This window comes from Strix aluco, chromosome 9 (assembly GCF_031877795.1).
Source record: "Strix aluco isolate bStrAlu1 chromosome 9, bStrAlu1.hap1, whole genome shotgun sequence".
Classification (NCBI taxonomy): domain Eukaryota; kingdom Metazoa; phylum Chordata; class Aves; order Strigiformes; family Strigidae; genus Strix; species Strix aluco.
In genome coordinates, this window is record NC_133939.1 from 29,889,840 (window position 1) to 29,912,405 (window position 22,566).

General features: G+C 41.8%; 1 protein-coding gene across 5 annotated transcripts in view; it reads left to right on the forward strand.

Annotated features, from left to right (window-relative positions):
• The first annotated feature begins 6 nt into the window (after window positions 1-6).
• The window catches only part of VEPH1 (ventricular zone expressed PH domain containing 1), a 98,396-nt gene continuing 75,836 nt past the window's right edge, over window positions 7-22,566 (forward strand). For 2 of the 5 annotated variants that reach the window (XM_074834375.1, XM_074834376.1), the window contains exons 1-4: window positions 8,765-9,032; window positions 11,558-11,628; window positions 17,570-17,861; window positions 19,870-20,085. In XM_074834375.1, the coding sequence (XP_074690476.1) occupies window positions 17,724-17,861; window positions 19,870-20,085 (354 nt within the window). In that variant the 5' untranslated portion in view covers window positions 8,765-9,032; window positions 11,558-11,628; window positions 17,570-17,723. Of the gene's footprint in view, window positions 49-2,903; window positions 3,036-3,823; window positions 3,946-8,764; window positions 9,033-9,379; window positions 9,502-11,557; window positions 11,629-17,569; window positions 17,862-19,869; window positions 20,086-22,566 lie in introns of those variants that run through there. The other 3 variants (XM_074834373.1, XM_074834372.1, XM_074834374.1) reach the window with 3 other exon arrangements.

Sequence of the window (22,566 nt, forward strand, 5' to 3'; positions counted from 1 at the left end):
AGAACGTGGAATTGGGGAAGATTTATTTAAGCATCAGAAAACTTCCAGGTAAGGCTGACAGTTCAGTTTGATCAGTTTTAACTCTAGAATACCAATTATTTTTCTCTTGTAAGTCACTGTGTATTGCAATACCAGTATCACATTCCTGTCTTACTTGTTGTAATGAGGTTGAGTCCAGCTGTGACAGCCATGACTTTTCCCTGTGGTGCCTGCTTATATTGTTGGAAAGCCTGATTCTCAGAAGCAGTGAATGCAAAGATTTGAGAACAATGTGTGGAAAGCTGAACCAGTGTCTACACAGTTTAGGGATACAGAGGACTTTCAGTGATGTGCCCTTGGTGCAGAGAACAGCGCACGGGGCTGCCTTAGGCAGAGTGTTGCCCATTGCTTGAGGGAGGGAATCCTTCCTCTCTGCTCAGCTCTGGTGAGATACATCTGGAGTGCTGGGACCAGCAAAGAGCAAAGACAGGGACGTACTGGAGTGAGTCCAGTGAAAAGACATGAAGGTGGTGAGAGGGTGAGAATGTCTGATATAGAGGGAGAGGCTGAGAGAGCTGAGACTGCTGGGGAAGAGAAGGCTCGGGGAGATCTTATCAATAAATACCCGATGGGAAGGAGTGAAGCAAGGCTCCTCTCAGCAGCATCCAGTGACAGGACAGAAAGCAGTGGCATAAGAGAGATACAGACAATGCCAGTTAAATGTAAGGAAAAACTCTTACTGTGGGGAAGGTCAAACACCGGGACAGGTTGGCCAGAGGGGCTGTGCACTCCTCATCCTTGGAGATGTTCAGAGTCCAGCTGGAGGTGGCCCTGACCAACCTGCTCTGGCTCAGAATCATCTCGGTTGGAAAAGCCCTTGAAGATCCTCCAGTCCAACCATGAACCTCACACTGACCGTTCCCAACTCCACCAGATCCCTCAGCGCTGGGTCAACCCGACTCTTCAGCCCCTCCAGGGATGGGGACTCCATGCCCGTTGGCATTCCAACGCCCAACAACCCCTTCTGGAAAGAAATACTTCCTAAGAGCCAGTCTAAACCTGGTAGGAAGTATCACCCTGCTTTGAGCAGGGGCTTGGACTAGATGAGCACCGGAGGTGCTTTCCAATCTCAACCATCCTGTGCTTCTCTGACTCTGTGAACTGGGGCAATTAGCAATTAAAAAGAACAAGACTGTTACTTGTATGGTTAAAGTTAAATTCAGGAATCTGTCGACTTAAGATCTGGTACCTCCTAACAACGTTTCCTATACCTCTAGCTTGTATGGGTTTCAATCTTTCTCCACATCTTTTCTTTCTTTAATTCTTGTCCTTCCAAGAAGAGAGAGCATCACCTATTTGCAGTCTGATGAGGAAGACTAAAGGGGCAATCTAACCTGACAATTGGCAGAAAATTACCTTTATGGTTAAAGTCAGTTAGGCTGGGTATGGGAATTTCAGGTCCAAGCCTAAATGCTTGTCTTGTCCCCTGAGTACTACTGAGGAAAAGAAAAAGGAAACCCTAATACAGTTAGGTGATGATGTAACTGTTTTGGTGTTGAGCCTTCCAGGTGTTCTGCAGAGTTCTCCATGTAGATGTATGAGATGAGTTTGCACCTTTCAAAAGTAAGACTAAACTTACCTGAAATACCATTTATCTCAGAACACATTAATCTGATTTTTTTTCTATTTTCTCCTTTTTCTCCCTAATGTAATTGACAGCAAAATTGAATCGGTTTACTACTGAGTTGGGCTTGAAAGGTGAACACTGAATTTTCTATTACTTGATTTTAATGCAACGTGTACACCTCACTATTTGATAAATTCAGACCTGCTGGGGAAAAACTGACAACCACATTTTGGACACAAAGGATCAGATGTTGACTTACGGTTGCAGAGACTATTGGTTTAAATTTTTAGTTTATGAGAGAAAAATGGCTTCTCTGCAATACGTTTTGAAAATTCAGGGAGTTCGTTTCATACCGGAGCCTCTGCTGTTGGCTGTGTGCCAAGTCTGTGGAGTAGGAGGGGGAATGTGTAAGGAAAAAGACAACAGGTAGAGTGGTACCACCCAAAAAAAACCCAACCCCACAAACAAACTCTAACAAAAAAAAAAAAAAAACCACAAAGAAACAGGTCATGAAAATTCTGTGAGGCAAATTTTGCTCAGGTTCTGGCCTGGGGTTAAGCCAAGTGACCAGGACGTGGAAGAGCACTGGGCACGAGGTGTGGGATTGCCAGATGTGACAGATAACGGGGTGAGAAGCTCCCAAAAGTGACAGGTATGGGGAGGGCTGGACTGCACAGCTGGTTAAGAGGGGCCATTAGGGAAGTGATTGAACTTTTTGGGGACCTGCTGGGGCTCTTGTAAGGCCAGCTGTAGCTGTAATACTATATAAAACCGGGTTTACCTGGATAATAGTGATAGAAATGCTAATTTTGCGTACAGCCAGGCACACACAAGGCAGAGGAAGGGAGGTGAAGGGGATGGCCAGGAAACAGGATGGGGAGCTGATAAAATGTGCTGGCTGGGGGTACCTGTTGGCAGCCCTGTGCTTGATCACTGCAGCTGGTGCAGGATAATAAATCAAACTGGGTGTTCTGACCATGCTGCAAGAGTCAAAGCTGCTTTTGTGGCCAGGAGCTGGGGCAGGGAGGTTTCAGCTGTGTGCCAGCCTCCCTGGGCATGGAGACAGAGGGCTGGAGCATCCTGATACCCTGCGGGTGCCCAGTCCAGGCCTGAGGAAAAGGGCTGAGGCATTCCAGAACAGAGAGTCCAGAGGAGATTCAACAAGAATGAAAAAAAGCATGAAAATATGAGAAGAGTGAGAAGCTGAAAGAGATGTTTGCTCCAAAAGATGTTTTGAGAGAGCAAAGAATCATAAAGTCAAATCACAAAACAGTGATCTGTCATCTGTTTCTGTCAGAATAGGAAGAAGTCTTTGGCTGCTGGGTAAATTCCTAATTATGAGGTGTTGAAAAGCTTTGCTTAGGGAAGCAAGATCAGAACAAACATCAGGTGTGCCTGGACTTGACAGCTCTTGCCTCAAAGTAAGGAGGTAGGTGAGACAGTCTCTTGAGGATTTTCTAATCCTGCATTTCTATGGTTTCATGCTCACTTATTTATACAGAGGCTTTCTTATACAACTCTAGCAAACAAAACTTTGTCCTGGAAAGGCATTTAGATAGCCATATTAGTGTTGATATTAATTAATTGAAACAACTTGTTCCATGAGGTGCTGCTCTTTTTTTTTTTCTTTTTTCCTGTTGACTGGTTTCCTCAAGCCTCCAAATAACTGCCTCTACTTAGCTCTGATGCCATTATTAAAATTAGAGTTTCTGGTGGAAGTACTATTCCTCTTGTTTATCTTTCAAAGCATTGTGCTCATCTGTGAGGTACAACATTAACGATGGTCAGCTTATTAAGCATCTGAACAGATGTTTTAGTGTTTTTTTTTTTAAATGCTGGCTCTTCCCGTGGCATCTATCTCTCTCCAAGAGGAGAACCTGTGCACAAGAAAGCACAGCCTATTGCACATGCTGCTTCTCTTTCTTGTAAGTTAGCATAAATGCCTGTATTGATTTTAAATGTGGGTCTATGGTACGGATTAGCTGGTGTCATTAGTAGCTTCAGAGGGTAGGTGTTTAATATTAATAATCACTGTTAGCCTATAGACTTAATTAGGATGGGAAACAGCTGGATGCTGGGCAGAACCGGTCTTGGCTCCAGACGCTGTGTCTCTCTGCAGCAGGCATGTCCTGAGGGCTGAGCTCTTAACTGGTGGCAGCTGAGAACAGCACGTCCTCATGGTTACTTATCAATACCGCTTTTCCTTCCTGCTTCTAGGACCCTTTTAAAGCCTTCTGGCTCTAAACCAGAAACCAGGAGTGTGAGCACCTCTTGGAACAGTCCCTTGTGGTCAGGCAGTTTTTCTTCTGTGTGGGAGTAGCTGCCTTTGCTCTCTAAGGGTGAGTTTTCTTGACTTCTGCTCTCAGGGGCAGAATGCAAGGGTTACTTGAGCTGTCATCAACAGTTTAATTCATTTGTCCTGGCTATCCTTAACAAAAAAAAAAAAAGGATATTTGCTTAAGCCAAATGCAGATTTCAACCTTTCAACCTTATAGTTGGGTATAGCAAAGTAGAAAAAACATATAGATATCTAAGAAGTGAAAAATCCAGCAGACCCGTTGAAGTACTCCTCTGCTTGCAGAACTTGTAACTCTAGTGGCACAAATCCAGCACTCGATATTCTGCTTGGTGCAGTATAAAAACTCAGCAGTGGAGTTATGCAGCTCAATTAGCACAGTTCATAAACTATGCAGCTCAATTAAGGAAGCCCTGTATGCGGGATACAGAGTGAATGGAAATAGATGCCTGAAGTAATAAAATATGCAGTTCAATGGGAAAATGATGCAGGTGGTTAATGAAAATGGTATCTGATATGCAAAATGGGAATGTGAGAGTGTGTGTGCATGCATGTGTATATGTAAAAAAGAGATGGGGTGTGTTTGCAGCTTGTCCATCACAGCAAGGGAGGCTGCAGAGCATCTCTAGCACTGTCAGAGGGACCTGCAGGGACATTTGTTGGTTGCCTATGAGTATTTTGGAACTGTCTCCAGAACAGCAGTGGCTATAAAGAAATGAGTATGCAAACTTTTTCCATTTCTGATACATTTTATCAACGGGATGGCACCTAGATGCGCAGCAGACGTTGTCTTTTGTGATGCAGATGAGCCTTTTGGAGCAGTGCAGCTGATAATGAGCTCTGTGTATTGTTACAAGATAGGGCTGCCAGGCAATAACCACCTACAAACCTGACTAACAAACAGCTACAGTACTGAGGCAGGGTCTACCTCTTCTGAGACTTTGGGTCAAATCCTACAGTTTTTTGACTTCACTTGGGGAAAGCCTCTTTTAATTTCAACGGAAGCTTTGACTTTGGTACACAGGGTTTGGCCTTTATTTGAATTAAACAGCTCCTCTAAAAGTGCCAAACAAGATTGCTGTGCTCTGCCAGTGCTGGAGTATAAGCAATACTTAGGATGGAAAACAAAATTTAGAATAGTTAGAAAATAGCTTTAGTAATTAATATGGAATTTGATAGAAATCTTAGGCTGACATCTAATATATTTTATTTGGCAGGACAGTTTACAATCCTGAATAACGCACTTAGTGGATCAAACCATGAAAGTACACTAAATATTGGGCTGCTGCCAGCCAAATGCATGGCCCAAAAATGCTTCTTGTTACCTGGTCCATATAGAAACCAAAGACTACTTCATGAATCTCTGTGTCATTATCCACTTCCTTGTCTGGGACAGCAAATGGGCATAAGGTAACTTTAGGAAATACCCACTGGGAGAACAAAAGACTATAGATCCCTCTAATGACAGTAAGAGTCTCTCTGTTAACTTCAGAGGCTCTCTTATTTCTGGAGTGAAATATTTCATCCTCACCAGGATGTGTTATCTGAAGGGGAAAAAAAATCAATAATTTGGATGTCTCCTATTGTGGAAGGGGAAACATTGCATCCAGTTCTGCAATTCTTGGACAAAATTCCTAATATGTATGTAAAAGATGTAGCTGTGACTTAGTGAACTATATGGCATGTGATAAAGAACTTGCTTACACAGGAAACATTTTCATGGCCCTCAAGGTGTTTGTATCCTTGTTGATTCCCTCAGAATCAGAGGAATGTTGCCAGGTTTTAAAAATTAGTGGATTAGGGGAACATTAAGAGGTGTCTTGCTTGGCAAGATTTTGAGGCATGAGTGTGCGTATTGAAAGGACAATAAGAGGGGGTGCCCCATCCTGTGTGACTCTGTCCTCTGACAGTGCCACCACCATGTCCTACAACACGGAGCAGGATTGTGCTCTGTGAATTTATTTATTGCAATGGAGACTTTGACTGATAATTATCCGATTTTGAAGTTAAACATGTAAACCCTTTGGAGGTATGATCTGTGATTTCTATACTATTCTCCTTGGTTTTCCATGGCTGACTCCTGGTGTACAACAGATTTTTGGCATCAAGACAGACTGCAGGAACGTAAACCTGTTTTTTCCATTAGCCTTTTCTGTTAGTAGGTTGGGAGAGGGTTGAATTTTTATGAATACCCTAAATTAAAGAGACTCCAGCCTGACTGTGAAATTAATAGAGCTATCAAAAAACCCACTGTCATTATACAACAATTGTTAATTATTTACAAGCAAACTTCTGCAAGAACAGTATTGTAGCTGTCAGCATTGTCGTTATTAAAATTAAAATGCTTTGTCTGGGTAGAAGATAACATGACTCATTTAGGCTAAATGCAATGAATATGGAATATTCTGTTTCTCTCCACCAATTAGTCAGAGAGAGAACAATAGTATGTCTCTTTCCTAACAAGATGTTTATTTTAAAAAGTCTAACAAAATAAATATTTTCAGGGCTTTGTTTAAAAAGGACATAAATTCATTGTAGCTATTATAATAAAAGTTAAAAACAATGGGGTTTTTTCTAGGATGGAAAAAACTATTTTCCTAAGGTAAATTCTCCTTTTCCAGATAGTGAAATATATGTGTAAAGCTTTTGGCCTTATTATCACAGTATCTTGGTTTGCCTTAGTACAACACATTGCTTACCATGTGCATGAGAGTTGTGAGTTGCTGTCCCTGACTTCATTTGTCTTTCCAAGCATACTCTGGTCCAGTGGTAACTTCTTGCTTCTCTGTGCAGTTGATTACAATTTTTATAAGCAGCAAGAGGAAAGTCAGAGAACTTTTACGACTGCGCTGGGTGCCTCAAGTGAGTCTTCCTGCTGTATTCTTTCACGTGCCATCTTGTATTAGCTAAGATTTCATTGTCTTAGTGACATAAGTGATTTATAGCAATGAATTCATTGCTGAAAAAGTAGAAGCAAAAAAATTAAGGTATGACTGTGTCAGGGTTGTAAAGGATGATGCTGGCAAACCGCTGCGGGGAGCGTATGGATGGGAAGGGCTCGTAGTGCCTAGCTGGGAAAGGGCCATGTCACTGTCTTCCTCTGAGGTAATGCCATCAGTCTTCTTTTCAAAGCTTGTTTGGGTCTCTCTCCCTGATCCTTACTTTGCTGCCTTATATTCCCCAGCCTGCTGTCTATCTTGGTTTTCTTTCTCCCTGTACAGATGATTCTGGGAGCAGAGTGCATTCACTTCAGAGTAAGGGGAACCTCTTTCTGCTGTCCACCTCGTGACATTAAGAGAACGGTTTGTCTAACAAGAGTCAACACTGGTCTCATCCTTTCAGCGTAGTTATTAGAAAACTTTTTCTATGTAAATCTTCTGAGGACTTTCATTAGCTACAAGTGTAGTTGTGTTTGAGTAAGTACAAAACCAGCTTGTGGTTCTACTTTTCCTCCTACATGAAAAATTAAAAGATTGTCAGATGCTGGGGGGAAATGTTACTTCTGTTGTTGTTAGAAGTCAAAAACAGGCTCACAGTGAGTGAAGGAATCAACCTCTTAATTCCTACTGTACACTGACTTAAGTAGTTATCAGATGCAAAAGTAAAATCCAAGACCTTTGTTTATGCTCTCCTAGTTAGACCATGCTGCCTTTTGAAACTCTTGTTTTTTAAATCTCTTGTTTAGAAAAGTTTTTAGAGTGACAATATTTATGTTCTGCTATCAGCTTGCAAGTTTTTGTATGGTTTTTGTAGAGGTAGGAGAGAAGGAAGCTTCATTCTTCATATACTAAGTTAAAAGGAAGATGTAGAGAACACACAATTGCATTTTATTTAAAAACTGACAATGGTGACTTTCTTAACATCATTAAAAGTATGTGTTCACCCACCATTCATTTTGTATTTGGTTGTAGAGGCCATGGTGAAATGAACAGCAGCAAAAAAGCTATTTGAAGGATTTGCCATCAAAATTGAAGACTTGTATAACTAAATGTGTATTCTGTGGTGCAGATTTTTTTAAACAGTATAATTTATAAACCTTTTCTGTATTACGAAAGGACAAAAGTCCTAACAAGAATGTTACAAACATGCCTTCTTGTTATCTTTGGGCAAACAGTCTTTTCGTCCAGCAGCTGGCTAAGAGTGCTTGACCTTACACTTTGCTGTTCTGAGAGCTGGTTCATTTGATATTACTTTGGCTGTTATTAGAAAAATGTCAGTGCTGGGACACTCCCAGCGTGGGTTTGCTCCTGTGCTCTCCCAGGAGAGGAGGACATAGGACATAGTATCAGTTCCAAGATCCTTCAGGTCTGTGTGTAGGGTAGGCTTTAGTTCTGGGTGATTTGTTGGGAATCTGGAACTTATTTGTCAAAGGAAAGTTAAGGGGAAAAGTATACAGACATGCTTAATGTGGAAGGAAAACATGTTCAGCTTGTGTGCAGAGTGCTGCTGGAATGATTTGGAAAGCATTTCTCTGCTACGGCTGCCAAGCTCTGGAGGTGCTCAGGTAGGTCCTGGGGTTCCACCTCGAAGGGCTGGCTGTAGTTCTACGATTTGGTGAGATGCAAACGGGTGCCAAGTGAAAGGATGCATTTCCTCCACTTCTACTATTCCCTGATTTTTCTTTTGGCTAATCTTTCCTCCAAAGACACTGAAAGGCTGGGTCCAGCGTTCTCACCAACTTCTGAGAAGAGGCCCCAGAAGTAATATTAACTTCTGTAATTTCCTCGTTACTCTTAAGCAAGTTATTAATTAACTGAATGTAACCACTGGCTGTTGATAAATCCTTTTAACTAATTCAAATTCCATATCAAGCTTGGAGCGTTTTCGCTCAAGCTGCTGCTGAAGTTAAGCTTTGTGAAGAATTAGTTCTGATCTGTTTTTGAGTGCCGGAGTTGGGGAAAACGGAGAGAAGATATTTGTTTGCTTGATTCCACATGACAACTCCAGGGTAACTGAATAGACTGTACGGTTGGTTTGACAAGGCTGTGCACCCAGCCAGCAGCCTCGCATACCAGAGACAGGGGGATGGAAGGGGGACTGACAACTGTAATGGATTTTATCAGAATTTCTCTAAAGAGCAACAACTTGCCTTCAATTATTAATGTTTTTCAGAGGTTTCTCTTCTGAGAGGTATGAATAACTAACTTAAATATGCATTCATGTAACATTTTCAAAAGCGAATAAATGACTGCATGGAAAGAAGTTGAGTAGCAGATCCAAATATTAAATAATGCAAGAGGTTTTTGAGAGTGTAGGAAACGTAGTCTTTAATGGTGTGACTGTTACTGGGTTTTCTGTGAATGCAGGAACTGTGGTTATTATATGTATAGATGTATTACAGTGATTGTGACAAACTTTGTAAGTTAGCCTGAAGTGCCACAGAAAGAAAAAGCAGAGGCTGTGTGCTGTGGTGTGTGGCGGCGCCTGCGTTACTCCGGCAGCGCTCTGGACTCACCCTGGGGCTCGGATGTGTTTCGCTGTCCTCCCTGTGCTCAGCAGGCACTTTGCCTCGCGTTAGGGGGTCTCTGAAAATGCAGGCTGGGGAAGCTGCTGGCCTTGTTAAAACCTGTGCTGAACAGAAACTGAAGGGGATTGCCAGGTACCTGGGAGGAACCTTAGGAAGTTCACTGATTGTTTGGTGACTGCTCTTTTGGGAGGCTTTGAGGGACTGTGACTTTGCATTTATTTCTTGCTCTAGTCCAATTTTCACTTCCAGAGTGGCATCTCAGAGACCCTAACCTGTAGCCTCTCATGCTCTGTTCCATTCAGCCTTTCCCTCTCTCTAGACAGAAATACATATTTATACATTTTGTAAAATTTTACATCAAGTTTTTTCTGTGACATCACTACAGTCTTGAAAATTTGTCACAGATATGAAAGCTCATTAAACAACACCTGAAAATGAGCATCTTATGACAGCATCACCATGACAATGAGGGTGTTGCTATTTGTTATATGAAGCAATTTATTCCATATTAGCAGTGTGTTGTTTATTTTAGCACATAATATTTTAATATCATGAAGATATGTAGAAATGGAATTCTTACAAATCTGTCTTAGTGATGTTAAAAAATGCTAAGTCTTATGAAGTGTTATATATAGCATTGGTGTGTTCTGAAACAGCAGTCAAATATAAACCTTTGGGATTTCTTACATACTGAAAATTGTAGAAAACTGTCTCAACAGGACTTAGGTTATCGTGTGTGTGTGTGTATATATATATAAAAATTTGGTCAAGTTATAAACTGTTTGCAAAAGTAGCACTTAACAAGTTTATAAGTACATTGTTACCATTCTGCATCAGTTGGGTTCAACATGGATTGTGCAGCCAAAATTGCCTCGGAGATCTGTGAAATCTGGTTCCCTTAAGCAGCATCTGACCTATAAAACCTACTGATTAAGCCAGTTTACATCTAGGAAGAACACTGAACTTACTTCAAACTGAGGATAGCTGTATAGTCCCGCAATTCTGGTAGAAGAGATGGATCTTAAAAGAGACTGTACAATTCCTCTGCTTATTTTGCAGTTGCCTCCAATAAGAATCCTGCTTCCCTGTGTATAAGAACTGGATGTTGAGAGCAAGTCAGTTCACAGCTCCCAGGACTGCAGCAAGGTGTTTCATTAGCAAAAAACCCCATTTTTAACCCTAGCCTAATTAGTAGACTTCATAATTTATTGTTTCATCATCTGGTCCAGCTCAGCATCCATGGGATTTCTAGACGACATGAAGTGTGGAAACCTGTCATGACAGGAAAAAAAAACAGAGAGGCTTGTAGGAAACAATGGTTGTCTTGTGGGAAGAGTTTAAATATATGCAGCTGATCCCATGGGAACTGCTGTGGTCTATTCACCCTGTGTGAAAATGATGCTCTTTCAATATAATCTTTAATCCTTTTCTTTCACTGAAAAATGTGAGAACTTTATTTAAAAGTTTTGAAAGAGTGCTCTATATTAGTGAGTAAATGCTTTTCAAACATAAAAAAAAAAATCGAATTATTAGTGTAATACAGAGGGGAAAAGTTCTCTGAAATATCTTGCAATATTCTGTCCAGAAATCGCATATGTGAATGTTCTTGGGAAAGTTTCAGGCTGAAAATAACCAGGAAATGTATCCCGGCTTTCTTTTTTTCCTGGATTGGGTGCATGTGGGGAAGGAAATATCCAGCAGTCTTGGAGATATTACAAACGTCTGTGACTGTTTGAGGCATACTTTTTCTAATTTTCTAATAAAAACAGATCTTTCCTATAAGATGAGGGAGAAGGTTTTTAAGATAAGGGAATCCTACCATTTGCACAGGATAAAAGTTTGCTTTTAAGATGATTCCAATCTTTCTCCTACTGATGGAAAAGTCAAATAAAACTAAATATGCAGTTGTTGAAAACATTTGTCCCCACCCCCAGAGAGAATGGAAATCGAAACCTCTCTTTGTTCAATCCATGCATGTGTGAATAACATCACAAACTCCCCCAGGGTTTAGTAGAGCTGCTGTCTTGTTTGGTTTTTATGGGACCATGTCCTAAATATTAAACCCTGTTTGGTGAAATCCACGGTTGTATTCCTGGAGGTATCATGCGGCAGATATTTTATAGTCTGCACACAGAGTGCTGAAAAGGCAAAGAGTTACTAATACTATTTCGCTTTTGCTTTCCTATAGTGTCTTTCATCCAAGGCATCCAAAGCACTTCATACAATCCAGTGTATTAAGCATGGCAACGTGTCTGCGAGGTAAGGAAATTGATTTTTTTTTTTTTTCTTTTCCTCTTTATAGATAGTCAAAAGCATTGGGCTGTGATTTGCCAAGATGGCCATTGTAAAGCAAGACCTCTAGCCTTTAACACAAGTCTCTCCATTTAAGGGGAATTAGATCACCTCCCTCTTCTGTGTAATTTACTTGACACTTAAACCTAAGTTACTATTTTGAACTGGGTGCTCAGTTTCCACCTTTTAGATTTTTTTTCTTTAATACTTCAGGAGATGAGCATTGCCTTTTGTTTACCAAAGAGCCTTGGCTGCTGTGGTAGCTTGGCCCTTCAGCACAGAACAAGAAGCACCAGTTGGAAGTGCTCCTGCTGGGAGCTGTGCTGTGGCATTTGAGGAGAGCCGTGTGTGGTACCCGTGAGTGTCACAGAGGAGAGTGGGGTTTGGAAAGTGCTGAATGGATCTCGGATTCACTTGGGAGCCCTGGCAGTGCACTGGGTTTGGAGTATCCTCTGTCCTCGGTGTGGCTCCAGCAAGGGGATGGTTTGTACTCATGGCCCGTTATCTCTTGATGTATTCAACTGCAACTGGCTGGGGGCTTTGAGAGCCTGCAGGGCCTCTCCCAGGTGCCAGTGGATTATGGATGTTGCTGCAGAGGTGAGTTAGCTCAGGATTTGGTGCTGTGCATGCTTCACCTCCTGAAATGCAGTGTTACATAAGTTCATGTACAGATTGGCTCAACAGTGTAGTAAGTTTTTAATTGCCTCTTGCTTTGCAGGGAGCAAACTAGTAGATGCTATAAGGTTCACTTAACATGAACTCTAGGTGGCCTGTGTTTCCTAAAATTTCTTCAATATAGTGAGGGTTTTCTTGACTTATGTTACTTAGCATAGAACTAGATTAACAATATTATTGCACAGGTCTTTGAAGGTTGCACTTTTGTTTTCAGTGGGATAGCACCATCTGATAAAATCAAGCAACCATACTTACATTTCAAGTCTTTTGAAAGTTAAGGAAACTATTCTAATTTCTTGTAGAATATCCTTCACTGTAAATTTTTATCCTCTCCCCTTCCTCTTTGATTTAACAGATATTTTTTTTTTTTTGTCCTTCTAATGTCATTCTGCAGAATCCAAGTTCCAGATAAAACTGTAAGACTTGTCTTTTAGCTCAAAGTTCAATTGGCTTTTGGATGCCCTTAGGTCCAACTGCCCTTTTACATGGAATTTTTATTGTTAATCTTCTATTATTGGGGGAATTATTTTGCAAACAGACCAATTCAATTGCTTCAAGCTCTGAAACCTGTCAGGCTAGCTTTTATTCTGATTGCTTCTGATAAGGAGCTTTGGTAAGAATGCTGTGCCTCCAGCAAGTTAAGAGACTCACCTTGGAGGGGAACAGCTTCAAGGTCCCAGGGAACGTATGGCTCTTTCAGCTCGTCATGAAAAGGGAAACTATGTGTTGAAAAATCAGAATCAAAACTTTGAATTAGATGTGGGACTCCACCATGAACCAGTGGAAATGGCCTGTGTTACAAGCTGAGGCCTTTTTTTCCTGCATAATGATGAGTTGAAGCTCGTTACAAGAGCTGGAGTCACTGCTTTGTTTCGCACCTTTGACCGTGGATCCCTGCTGCCAGCCCCCCAGACACTGCGCAGCTGGGGAGCCACGCAGGATGGACAAACTTTGGCAAGACCCTTTGCCTCTTTTCCCTTGCTCGTGTACATGGGACACAAATATATGCGTGATCTGTCTCAGACGCTGATCTGACAGGTATGGTAATCTCTGTCCTATCCCAATGAGAAGATACTGATAGATGATGTAAAGTCAAGGTGATGAGACATCTCGGGGATCATACTCTGAAGAAATTTTATTGTCCAACCTGATCCTTTTTTAAAAAAAAAAAAATAATTAAAACCTATGACACTTTAGAAGACATGTGTGTTACGTCTTTCCTTTTCCTCAGTGCCAGCTACCTATTAGTAGGATCAGTACAGCTTTGTAGTGAGCAAGGAGATATTTCAGGGACAATTCTCTCCCTTTAAGACCTATGCAAGGAAAGTATTTTCAGCACTGTTACATAATGCAATGATTAAGAAGATTTGCTATAATTCCATTTCGAAGAGCTTATATAAGTAAATGTTTTTCTGCATTGTCCTTCGTGTTGTCTGTAAAACTTACAGAAAAGGTGTCTGCTCATCAGATAGAGAATGGGGCCTTTCTGAGAAACTCTTCTGCAGAAGCACGGTGAGTAGAATATCATTTGTGAAAGGCCAAGAAGGGGCTGCTGTGTTTCAGTGCAGCTGATCAAAGGGAGGTTCAAATGGATCTTCGTTCCTAGAGCATTTTTCTAAATTATGTGTGCAGATTTTCTCGTGCTACTTATGAGAGTAATGTTAAAAGCCAAAGCGAACTTCAGACCCTCTTTTGTATTCATGTAAAGGGTTCCAGAATGATAGCATTTATTCCTCTGGACAGAAAATCTCTTCTGTAGCAAGTTTGTTCACTTGTTCTTTTTCTTTCAAGCAGTGTGAGCTTACTGAGGTTCTTTTTACCTTCTTCCCAGGGAAGGATAGCTTTCCACTAACACAGAGAGTTCTGTTTTCTCTATTAAAAACAACTGCCCTCAAGTGGAGTAGGCTTTGTATTTTGTCCTAGGAACAGAGCGTTTCATTCAGAGATAAGGCCTCTCTGCATTTAGGTTCCTTTAGTCACCTGACGAGCCCCTGGTAACTTTTAGGCTGCTTTAGTCTGCATTCCTGAAATGCCTTACTCCTGGCACTGCAATTAACAGCTTCAGGTTCACTGCCTGCCACCCACTTCCCCGCTTTCCACTTGCTGTGCCCTCCGATGCTGCCCCAGGTAGCAGGAGAGAGCAAAGCGGGTGGTCAGGCTTTGTCTCCAAGGTCACAAGCTTTGCACACCTGTAACCATCATTGAGGATGTCGTGTAGGAGTCGTGAACAGGTAAAAAAAAAAAAAAAAAAAAAAAAAAAAAACCACCAAAACCTCAGTTTGCGTCTGCGGCTTTTTTTACTCTTATTTTTGAATTTGAGAAATTATGAGTACAATGGGCCCAATCTCCTCTGTACTTAGACCATCCCCTTCAGTTCGGTGACTGCTGATCCATGCCGTAGCAATTGTCAGGAGGATCTAGCCTGTTGTGCTTCAGGGTTTGCAATCTTATTTGCTCTTTTCTGCTTCTGTCCTGTTGCAAATAATCAAACTATAAATCCTGTGTAATGATATTGATAGATTTGGGAAAATGAAAAAACCCTTACAAACGGGCTTACAGCAGATCAAGTGCAAGGTGCTGTTTGTGCTATTCAAATAGAGGTTGTTTCATTGAGTGATTTCCAGAAGGTTCTCAGCATTGTTTTTTTCCCTGATTTGACATTTTACTACTTTTTTTTTTTTTCCTGAAAAATAGCATAAAATAGAGTAACAGGGATTAAGGATACTCTGCATCTCAAATAAAAATTATAAGCGATCTAGTTTGACAGTGTAGTACTTTGTTCATCAGCTTGAGAGAAGAACCTAGAGGAGCTGGCTGTGAATCCACACAGGCACATCTGGAGGACGTGCTTGGTAGAGTTCTTCTTAGCCTCAAAAATCAGTAAATATTCTGTGTCAGATAAATAAGTGGACACAGAGGGAAAGCTTTTGTTTTGTGAGGTAATATTTGTGGTTTATTACATGTTCTCATGTCAAGCTGCACCTGGGTTAGATGCACATCTGCAGAGCTTGCTGCTAGCTGCCACGTGCTCCAGCAGGCAGGAGCTCTCTACCTGCCCCACTTGGCATGTGCCATTGGCGTGGCCGTGGCCATAGGCTGCTATAACAGGTCCATCTAATGCAAGTCTGCGTGGAAAATGTGGTGATGACTGAGTCCTTAATTTGTCACTTTTACCCAGCCTCTTCATCACTCTGTCCAGCTTACAAATAGACCGTTTTTCATAACGTTCCCTTTTCTCCTCTATTTCACTTCAGCTAATATATATCAAATCTCAGACATTTCTCTTTCCTCTATGTAAAGCTACAGGGAAATTTTACTCTTTGGAAACACAGACTAGGTTATGTAAGTGATGTGCACAAACAAAGGCAGAGTGATCCAGTTCTAGCAACTGCTTTTCCAGTGCATAACATCTGAAGTTAACACAGACTCTTGAATTAATGAGTATCATATTTAGTGTAGGCTTACCTTAATGTCATAATTGTGTCAGCTAGATAGTCATAGATGTATACAGATAATATATGTGTGTATATATATATGTCCTTTACATTTAGTATGTTTACTTCAGTTCAGTTGCTGTTTTGTGAATCAAAATATCTTTCCAACAGCCTACTTTGTGGTTTCTCTGGTGTGTTTATCTCCACACGCCTCATCATTGAGAAAATATTGATGGTGTGGAAGATGTTGGTGTTGAATGAGTGAGAATGATCACTTGTGTACTAAAAGATGGCCAACACAGATGCAGTTAAAGCTAAAGGGAGCTTGAGGTGACCGTCGAGCAGAGCTTGGCTGGGGGGGAGGTCATTGAGCTGTGCAACAGCAGCTTTCCGGGGTGCAGAGGCATTCCCATTTGTAACCTCTCCTTTCACATGCACCTCAGCTTCCTGAGGGCCATGGCACTATGTGTCTTTGTGTTCCCTTTGGCTGGCAGAAGCTCAGTGTGGCTGCTGTGAGTGCTGGTGCATGTCCTCTGTGTGGTTCATCCCTTTCTCAGTAGGGTCACCAACAGCAGGCTGTTCCACCGCCCCCTTCCCTTGCAGCTCTGACTGAAGTTTCTTGCTGAGTTTCTTTGTCATCGTGAGTGTTGTTGGTGGGAAAGCATGGAAGAAGGGCAGTACAACGGGGAGCTGAGGGAGGAGGGACCTCCCTTGTCCCATTCCTACTGCTAGGGCCATCATGGAGACCCTTAGAAGACTCAAGGACAGACATTTTCTGCCTGCATGGATTTGTACTTGCCTTGGCAAAGTCCAAGGAGGACGTCCAAGCCCCATGGGATGTTCAGGGCTTGGAGGACCCTGTGCTGCTGGTCCCTTTCTCATGTGCACTGAGATTGGCCATGAAGACCCTCACTTCAAAGGTGTGTGAGCAGAGGGGACCCATCAGCACGAGGCAAGTCACAGACTCATCTAGGTTGGAAAAGACCTTGAAGATCATCCAGTCCAACCATTAACCTCACACTGTTCTCAACTCCACCAGATCCCTCAGCTCTATGTCAACCGTAAGTCCTGGCAGTCTTGGAGTAACAAATAGCACTTCTGAAGTGTGGAGAAAACCAAACTTCTCCTATAATTAAGGCAAATGTCTCCTCTGCAGATGCTTTAAACACCAGAGTTTTGGGGCCCAAGTGCAGAACCGTCCTCTTTCATGAGCGTGTGCATGGTGCCGAGCCCGGCCCCACTTGGCTCAGCTTCTGTTAAATTCTCCAGCCAAGAAGTGCATAGTTTCAGCTCAGCCAAGTGTTTGTTTTCACATGACTTGAAAAGACTGCAGGGATCATTTTGGCAACAAAACTGGCTGTTTTTCTAAACAAAAATCATTATCTTCTCAATCTTGCTAATAGTGTATTTCTGGGATCAAGACACAACAACCCAGAAAACAAACAAAGCTGCTTCACCTGCCTCCTCTAGCTCTGCTCTGCTACTGCCCGCAGGAAGGCGGTTTGTAGTCCTTATCGGTTAGTCCAGTCACCATCCTGCTCGGGTGATATGCATTGAAATGAAAAAAACCTGGGAATTATTTATTAAAAGTTATGTATTGTTTAGCTAATTTTAAGCTATTTGGTGTTTGAGGGCAAAAGGTTCTTCAATGTGCAGTTTGTGGTGTGTGCTTAAGGGTGTCCCTGATGGGATCCTGTTTGCTGCTGATATATACTACTTAGAAATCTTTGCTATGCTGGAATATGACAGTCAATGCATTTGCTAATTTCCCCCTTTTTAAAATTTTATTTCCCTTTTAGGTTGGGGCCAAGGAAATCTTGAAATGTGCCCCAGATTTATTCATCATATTAAATTGACCACTAGTCCACGGGATTGTTTCCATTCTATCCTCATCTGAGCCGTTCACGCACATGGTGTGTGCCGAGGCCTGCCTGGGCGGCAGCGAGCGCAGCCATGCATCATCTGTTTGGGCTGGTTTTGGCACAAAAGGACCTTTCACGTGCGGGGGATCTTTTCTCCTTGGAGGATGCTGAAATCGAAGGAAGCCTCTCAGAAGCTCTTGAACAAATAAGAATAATTAGTTCATCTGCGGTAAGTGAAACACCATCCTTAATCATTTTTTATGAGTTTAAATGTATGTATAAATGAAATCTTAAAGGGAGGGACATGCACAATTTAAGTTTCTAAAAAACTCAAGAATGCTGAGCAAAGTGTAAGATTTTAAAATGTGGTAACCAAATCCAGTTCCCACAGGCTGGATTTCTTTTAAAGCTATTTCAAGTTCATCTTTATCATAATCTTTATTAAATAGTTATTTAAGGCGTATTAAAGATTAGCAGGAGGTTACAGGTATGTATAGTGTGTATTCTGTTTGCAGCAGAAAATGTTCTGAATGATGGTAGGCTCATGGATTTTGGTAAACTCTTTGAAAGTGCTGTCCAAAAAAAACCAAAACTCTTTTTCCTTCCTGCTTCCAGTCTGCCGAAGGGAAGGGAAAATCTTTTTTGAGCCTTAGGATGTTCAGTTACAACACATACATGTTCTCACAACTGCCCTTTTGTGCCACTTCATATTGTATATGATTTTTAGAAGTCGGTTTTGGCAGTGTGCGGGTCTCTGACTCTCAGAGCATTGATCACGGTCTCCTCCATCAGGACAGCCACTGTACCCTGGCTCTTTAGTCATTTTTTTGACAGCAATTACACCTGCACAGTCTTTCAGAATATTAATCAAGTTATTTTGGCCATTGCCTCCGCTGTTCGTGACACACTTCAACTCACCTAACTGCAGGTTATCAGGGATTTTCCACAAATTCCCCCTAATATAGTTTTTGACAAAAAAACCCGCCTGAATTCCCCACAAAACGTTTTTACCCCTACACCAGCCTGCGTGAAGCAGCTGCAGCATCCTGCAGAGCCATCCCCTACCGCGGAGCTGCCGAGCGGCCATTCCCACCAGAGGGCTCTGGAGCTCGGGACCTGCTCCAGCGCTGCCCCGTGCTGGCTGTCCCAGCAGGCTGCCTCGGACACAGGATTGTCCCCAAATGTGAGGAGTTTCCCAGCAGCACGGACGGGCCCGCTCTGCTCTCCGTGTCCACCCGCAGCCAGCGACCACGACTCTCCCCAGGGCTTCACTCTCGTGCCGTCCCAGCCAGCGGCTGTTAACTTGTTCACTTCTTTAGCAAAAGGTAAACTTATACAAAAGAAAAAGGGTGGGTTTCTTTTTTAAAAAAGTGCACGGATTCTTCTGTCACACCAAGCAAAGCTTGTAGAGGGCTAGCAGTGAATAAAGGCAGAGAATTGCGTTGAGACAGACCCAAACGTCGTGGAATCTGCCTGTGATACACTGTCAGCCCTAAGCTGACTCTGGAGCTTCTGCAAACCAGTGCTGAACTTGGCTCCAGCCCTTTAAAAATGACCATGCTTTATCTGGGAAAACCAATGACTTGATTAATACTTCAGTCTGTCTTTTATACTTCAGTCTGTCTTTTATCTTCATTACTTTTTAGGAACAGTATAGGGGACTGAGGGATGGTGATTGTATATTCTGCAGCTTTTCACTGCCGCTTCACAACCACGTGGCATCTGTGTCAGTGATTACGGGGGATTACAGGATTTTGTGATAAAGCCTATTTAATTAACTTTTGTTCATGTTACATTGATACTAATTGAAACTAACTGTGTTTTACATCAGGGACTTGACATGATGTGAAATATTTGGGACTCTGCATCTGGGTATATGTGTTGTGGATATAACGATTCCAGTTTCAGTTTTAGGATGGTTATGGGAGAAGAGGCCTGTGCGAGTGGTTCTAAGGTGTGTGGTTTGCACTCCCTGGTCAAGGAGGCCATGCTTCAAGACAGACTACCAAAAAATAATTTGATAACCTTTACAAGAATGAGAATTAAGACCTAAAACAGTGAATTGTCTATAGGATGACTAATTTCTGTGTTTAATCACACTAAATGTTCATTGCAAAGGTAGAAGTGAGAAAATAGACACCGGACAGTTACAAAAACTTCATGTCTTCAGGCTAATTTTGTGGGGTCCTTGAAAAGGATGCATGTTCTTTGGCAAATGTCTTTTTTGTTTGAACCAGGACTACCAGACCAATGACAACGACCAGGCTGTGGTGGAAATCTGCATCACTCGCATCACCACCGCTATCAGGGAGACGGCATCCATAGAAAAGCATGGGAAGGCCCTCGTGGCGCTCTGGGAGTCGTGTCTTGAGCACAACCTGAAGCCTTCTGGAAAAGATGAAGACACACCACATGCAAAAATTGCATCCGATATCATGAGCTGTATCTTACAGGTAAGACTGAGCTGAAAGCAAGGGAGTGGAATGCATTTGTTGGCTCTTCAGCTTTATCTTTTGAAGTGCACTTGTACTGTTTTTTCTGAGGGTGCATGGGAGTGGTTGCATTTGTTTAAAACTAAGAATAGGACCCCAAATGTTAATGTAGATTATTACATGTATATGGCATCCATTGCAGTGAATCAAAAGTTTTGGCAGCTTCCTTATCTTTAGAAGTGTCTTGACTGTTTAGTGCCAGATTTCATTAATTCTAAGTATTTGCATTTCATCTAAGTATTAAAGTGGGAGACGTAGGACTATCACTTTCTGTGGCTACAGAAAAAATTCATTGGAAAGCACTTAATAGCAGGGAAGAGGTTATTTGTTTTATTTGTTCTGGAAGGCAGCAAAATGCCAAAAAGATTTTAATGACATGAAATTTAGGTCATTAGATACGCTGTCAGTAAGGAGGATCTTCCTGAACGTTTTTGTTGTAAAAGCTCAGTCTTGGTACAACACAGAAAACTGACCTCTGAACTAAAATCCAATTGCTACTACTCTAAATAGAGGACTAGAAAGAAGTTATGCTCTGGCCAGGAGTGTTGGAATAACTTTTTAGAATGTTTTGCTAAATATTAAGAGGTAGCAACAAGATCGAAAAGGTATTTAGGTCCTAAAAACATTTGCTAGAAGAACAGCTGAAATTGGGTCCTATTTCAACTCAGTAGTGTATGAACTATTGCTCCCTGTGAATGCAAGACTAAAAAGACATTTGAGTATATGGCAGCCTTTTGGGGAATCGAATGGGCTATTCCAAGGCTTTTTAAGTAAGCTGAGGGTGGAAAGCCACTTAAAGTGGGGGGGGTAGGGGTGAATTTGAGAGGGTTTTTTGGGTTAGCTTGTTTGTGGCTTTTTTTTTTTAGCTGGAACTGCAGGCAATGCCATTCCTCGTTGGGAAAGGAACACACTGGAGAGACCCACAGAGAAACTGATGTGCATGGTTATCTAACTGGAAGCAGAAATCAGGGTTGTTTCCAGCATTTCAGCTGTGGGTACAATTCATGGGGACCAGCTCCATGTCAGATGGAGGAACAGTTGCTACGAAGTGCCTTTCTATACAGACTACTCTGTGTGCAGTACATCTGCTGTTTCATCATTGCTTTCTTTACTTCTGCCTCTTAAGTCAGATGTGGGGGTTTTTTTGTTCTTTCATTAGAAAAATTCAAGTGATAGTGGCACAAGTATGTCACTGTCCCATGAAAGGTACTGCTTAGCCCCTTGTAGGTTATATTGTTCCATAAACTTATTGAGATTCCGTACTGAGTTTGGCTGAAAGTGTTTAAAGTCCAAAAGAAACAGTTTCAGGAGAAAATAACATCAATGCTGAATTTACTTCAACGAAATTTTACTTTACAATCCTTTAGTATGTTTACTCCCAGTCTGACACTCTGAAGTTGCACAAAAAAGTGTATTATAGCAAAATATTAAAAGAAGGAAAAAAACCTCCTTTTCTGAAGCCCAGGTTCATGTTGATTTTGCTTTGGGAAGCATAGAGGCGTCTTCTAGCCAGACATTTAGTCAAGACTGTGGTTGAGGCTTAGCAAGATTTCTTCTGCCCTGCACTGGCCCCCCTGCGCCGTGATCCATAAGCTGCACCCCAGCGCAGGGCGCAGTAACGCATCCAGGGAGGGCCCTTGGTATATCGGGGAGTTGTGTCCCCTGTGCCTTTCTCTGCGAAGGACCAACATTGGGAGGGACCGCACTTTCTGGTAGGCAACATGTTCCTGGAGGTGCTGCCTCATCTCTGTCTGTCCTGTGTCCCTGGAGGTAAAACAGTAACTGGATTTGGATACCAGTAGCAGCACAGCTTAAACTTTCCAGATGAGAGACTGTACATTGTAAAATCATATTTTGTCTTTGTGGTACAAGAAATCATATTTTATGAGAATACTAAAATATGCAATGGCTTGTCTAAGCTTTCAGTTTGTGCTGTTGGCAACTGTGTGCATAAATCAAGCGAGCTCGTATCCAAATGTTTTGGGGATTGCGCTGTGTTGCAGATGATTTCAGGAAAGGAGCTCATTGAAATGCAATGAGAAAGTTATAAAAGTACATTTACCGCTCCCTGAAACAGAGCTATTATCAGCGAGTTCCTTTGCATAAAAAAAGAAGGCATAAAATGAGTTTTTATACAATACGTGAGGCATAGTTGAAGTAGTAATGAATATCTGACAGCTGGGTTGAATCTCACAGCGTGTTTCTGTTGATATTAGCAGCAGGGAGGTCCCCTAGGTTTGCAAACATCACTATATCATATTATTGAAATCTGTTTTTCATTGTCACCTTCTCGTTTTCATAAGTGTGCATTCATGCCCTGATGTTTATAATGTAACAAATGAAGCCTTTCTCTTTCTATCTGAATTCAAACCTTTTCTTGCGTAAGTATTTTATCTTTCTTACAGGGGAAAAAAAAAATGTTCTTTGGAATTTTCTTAGGTC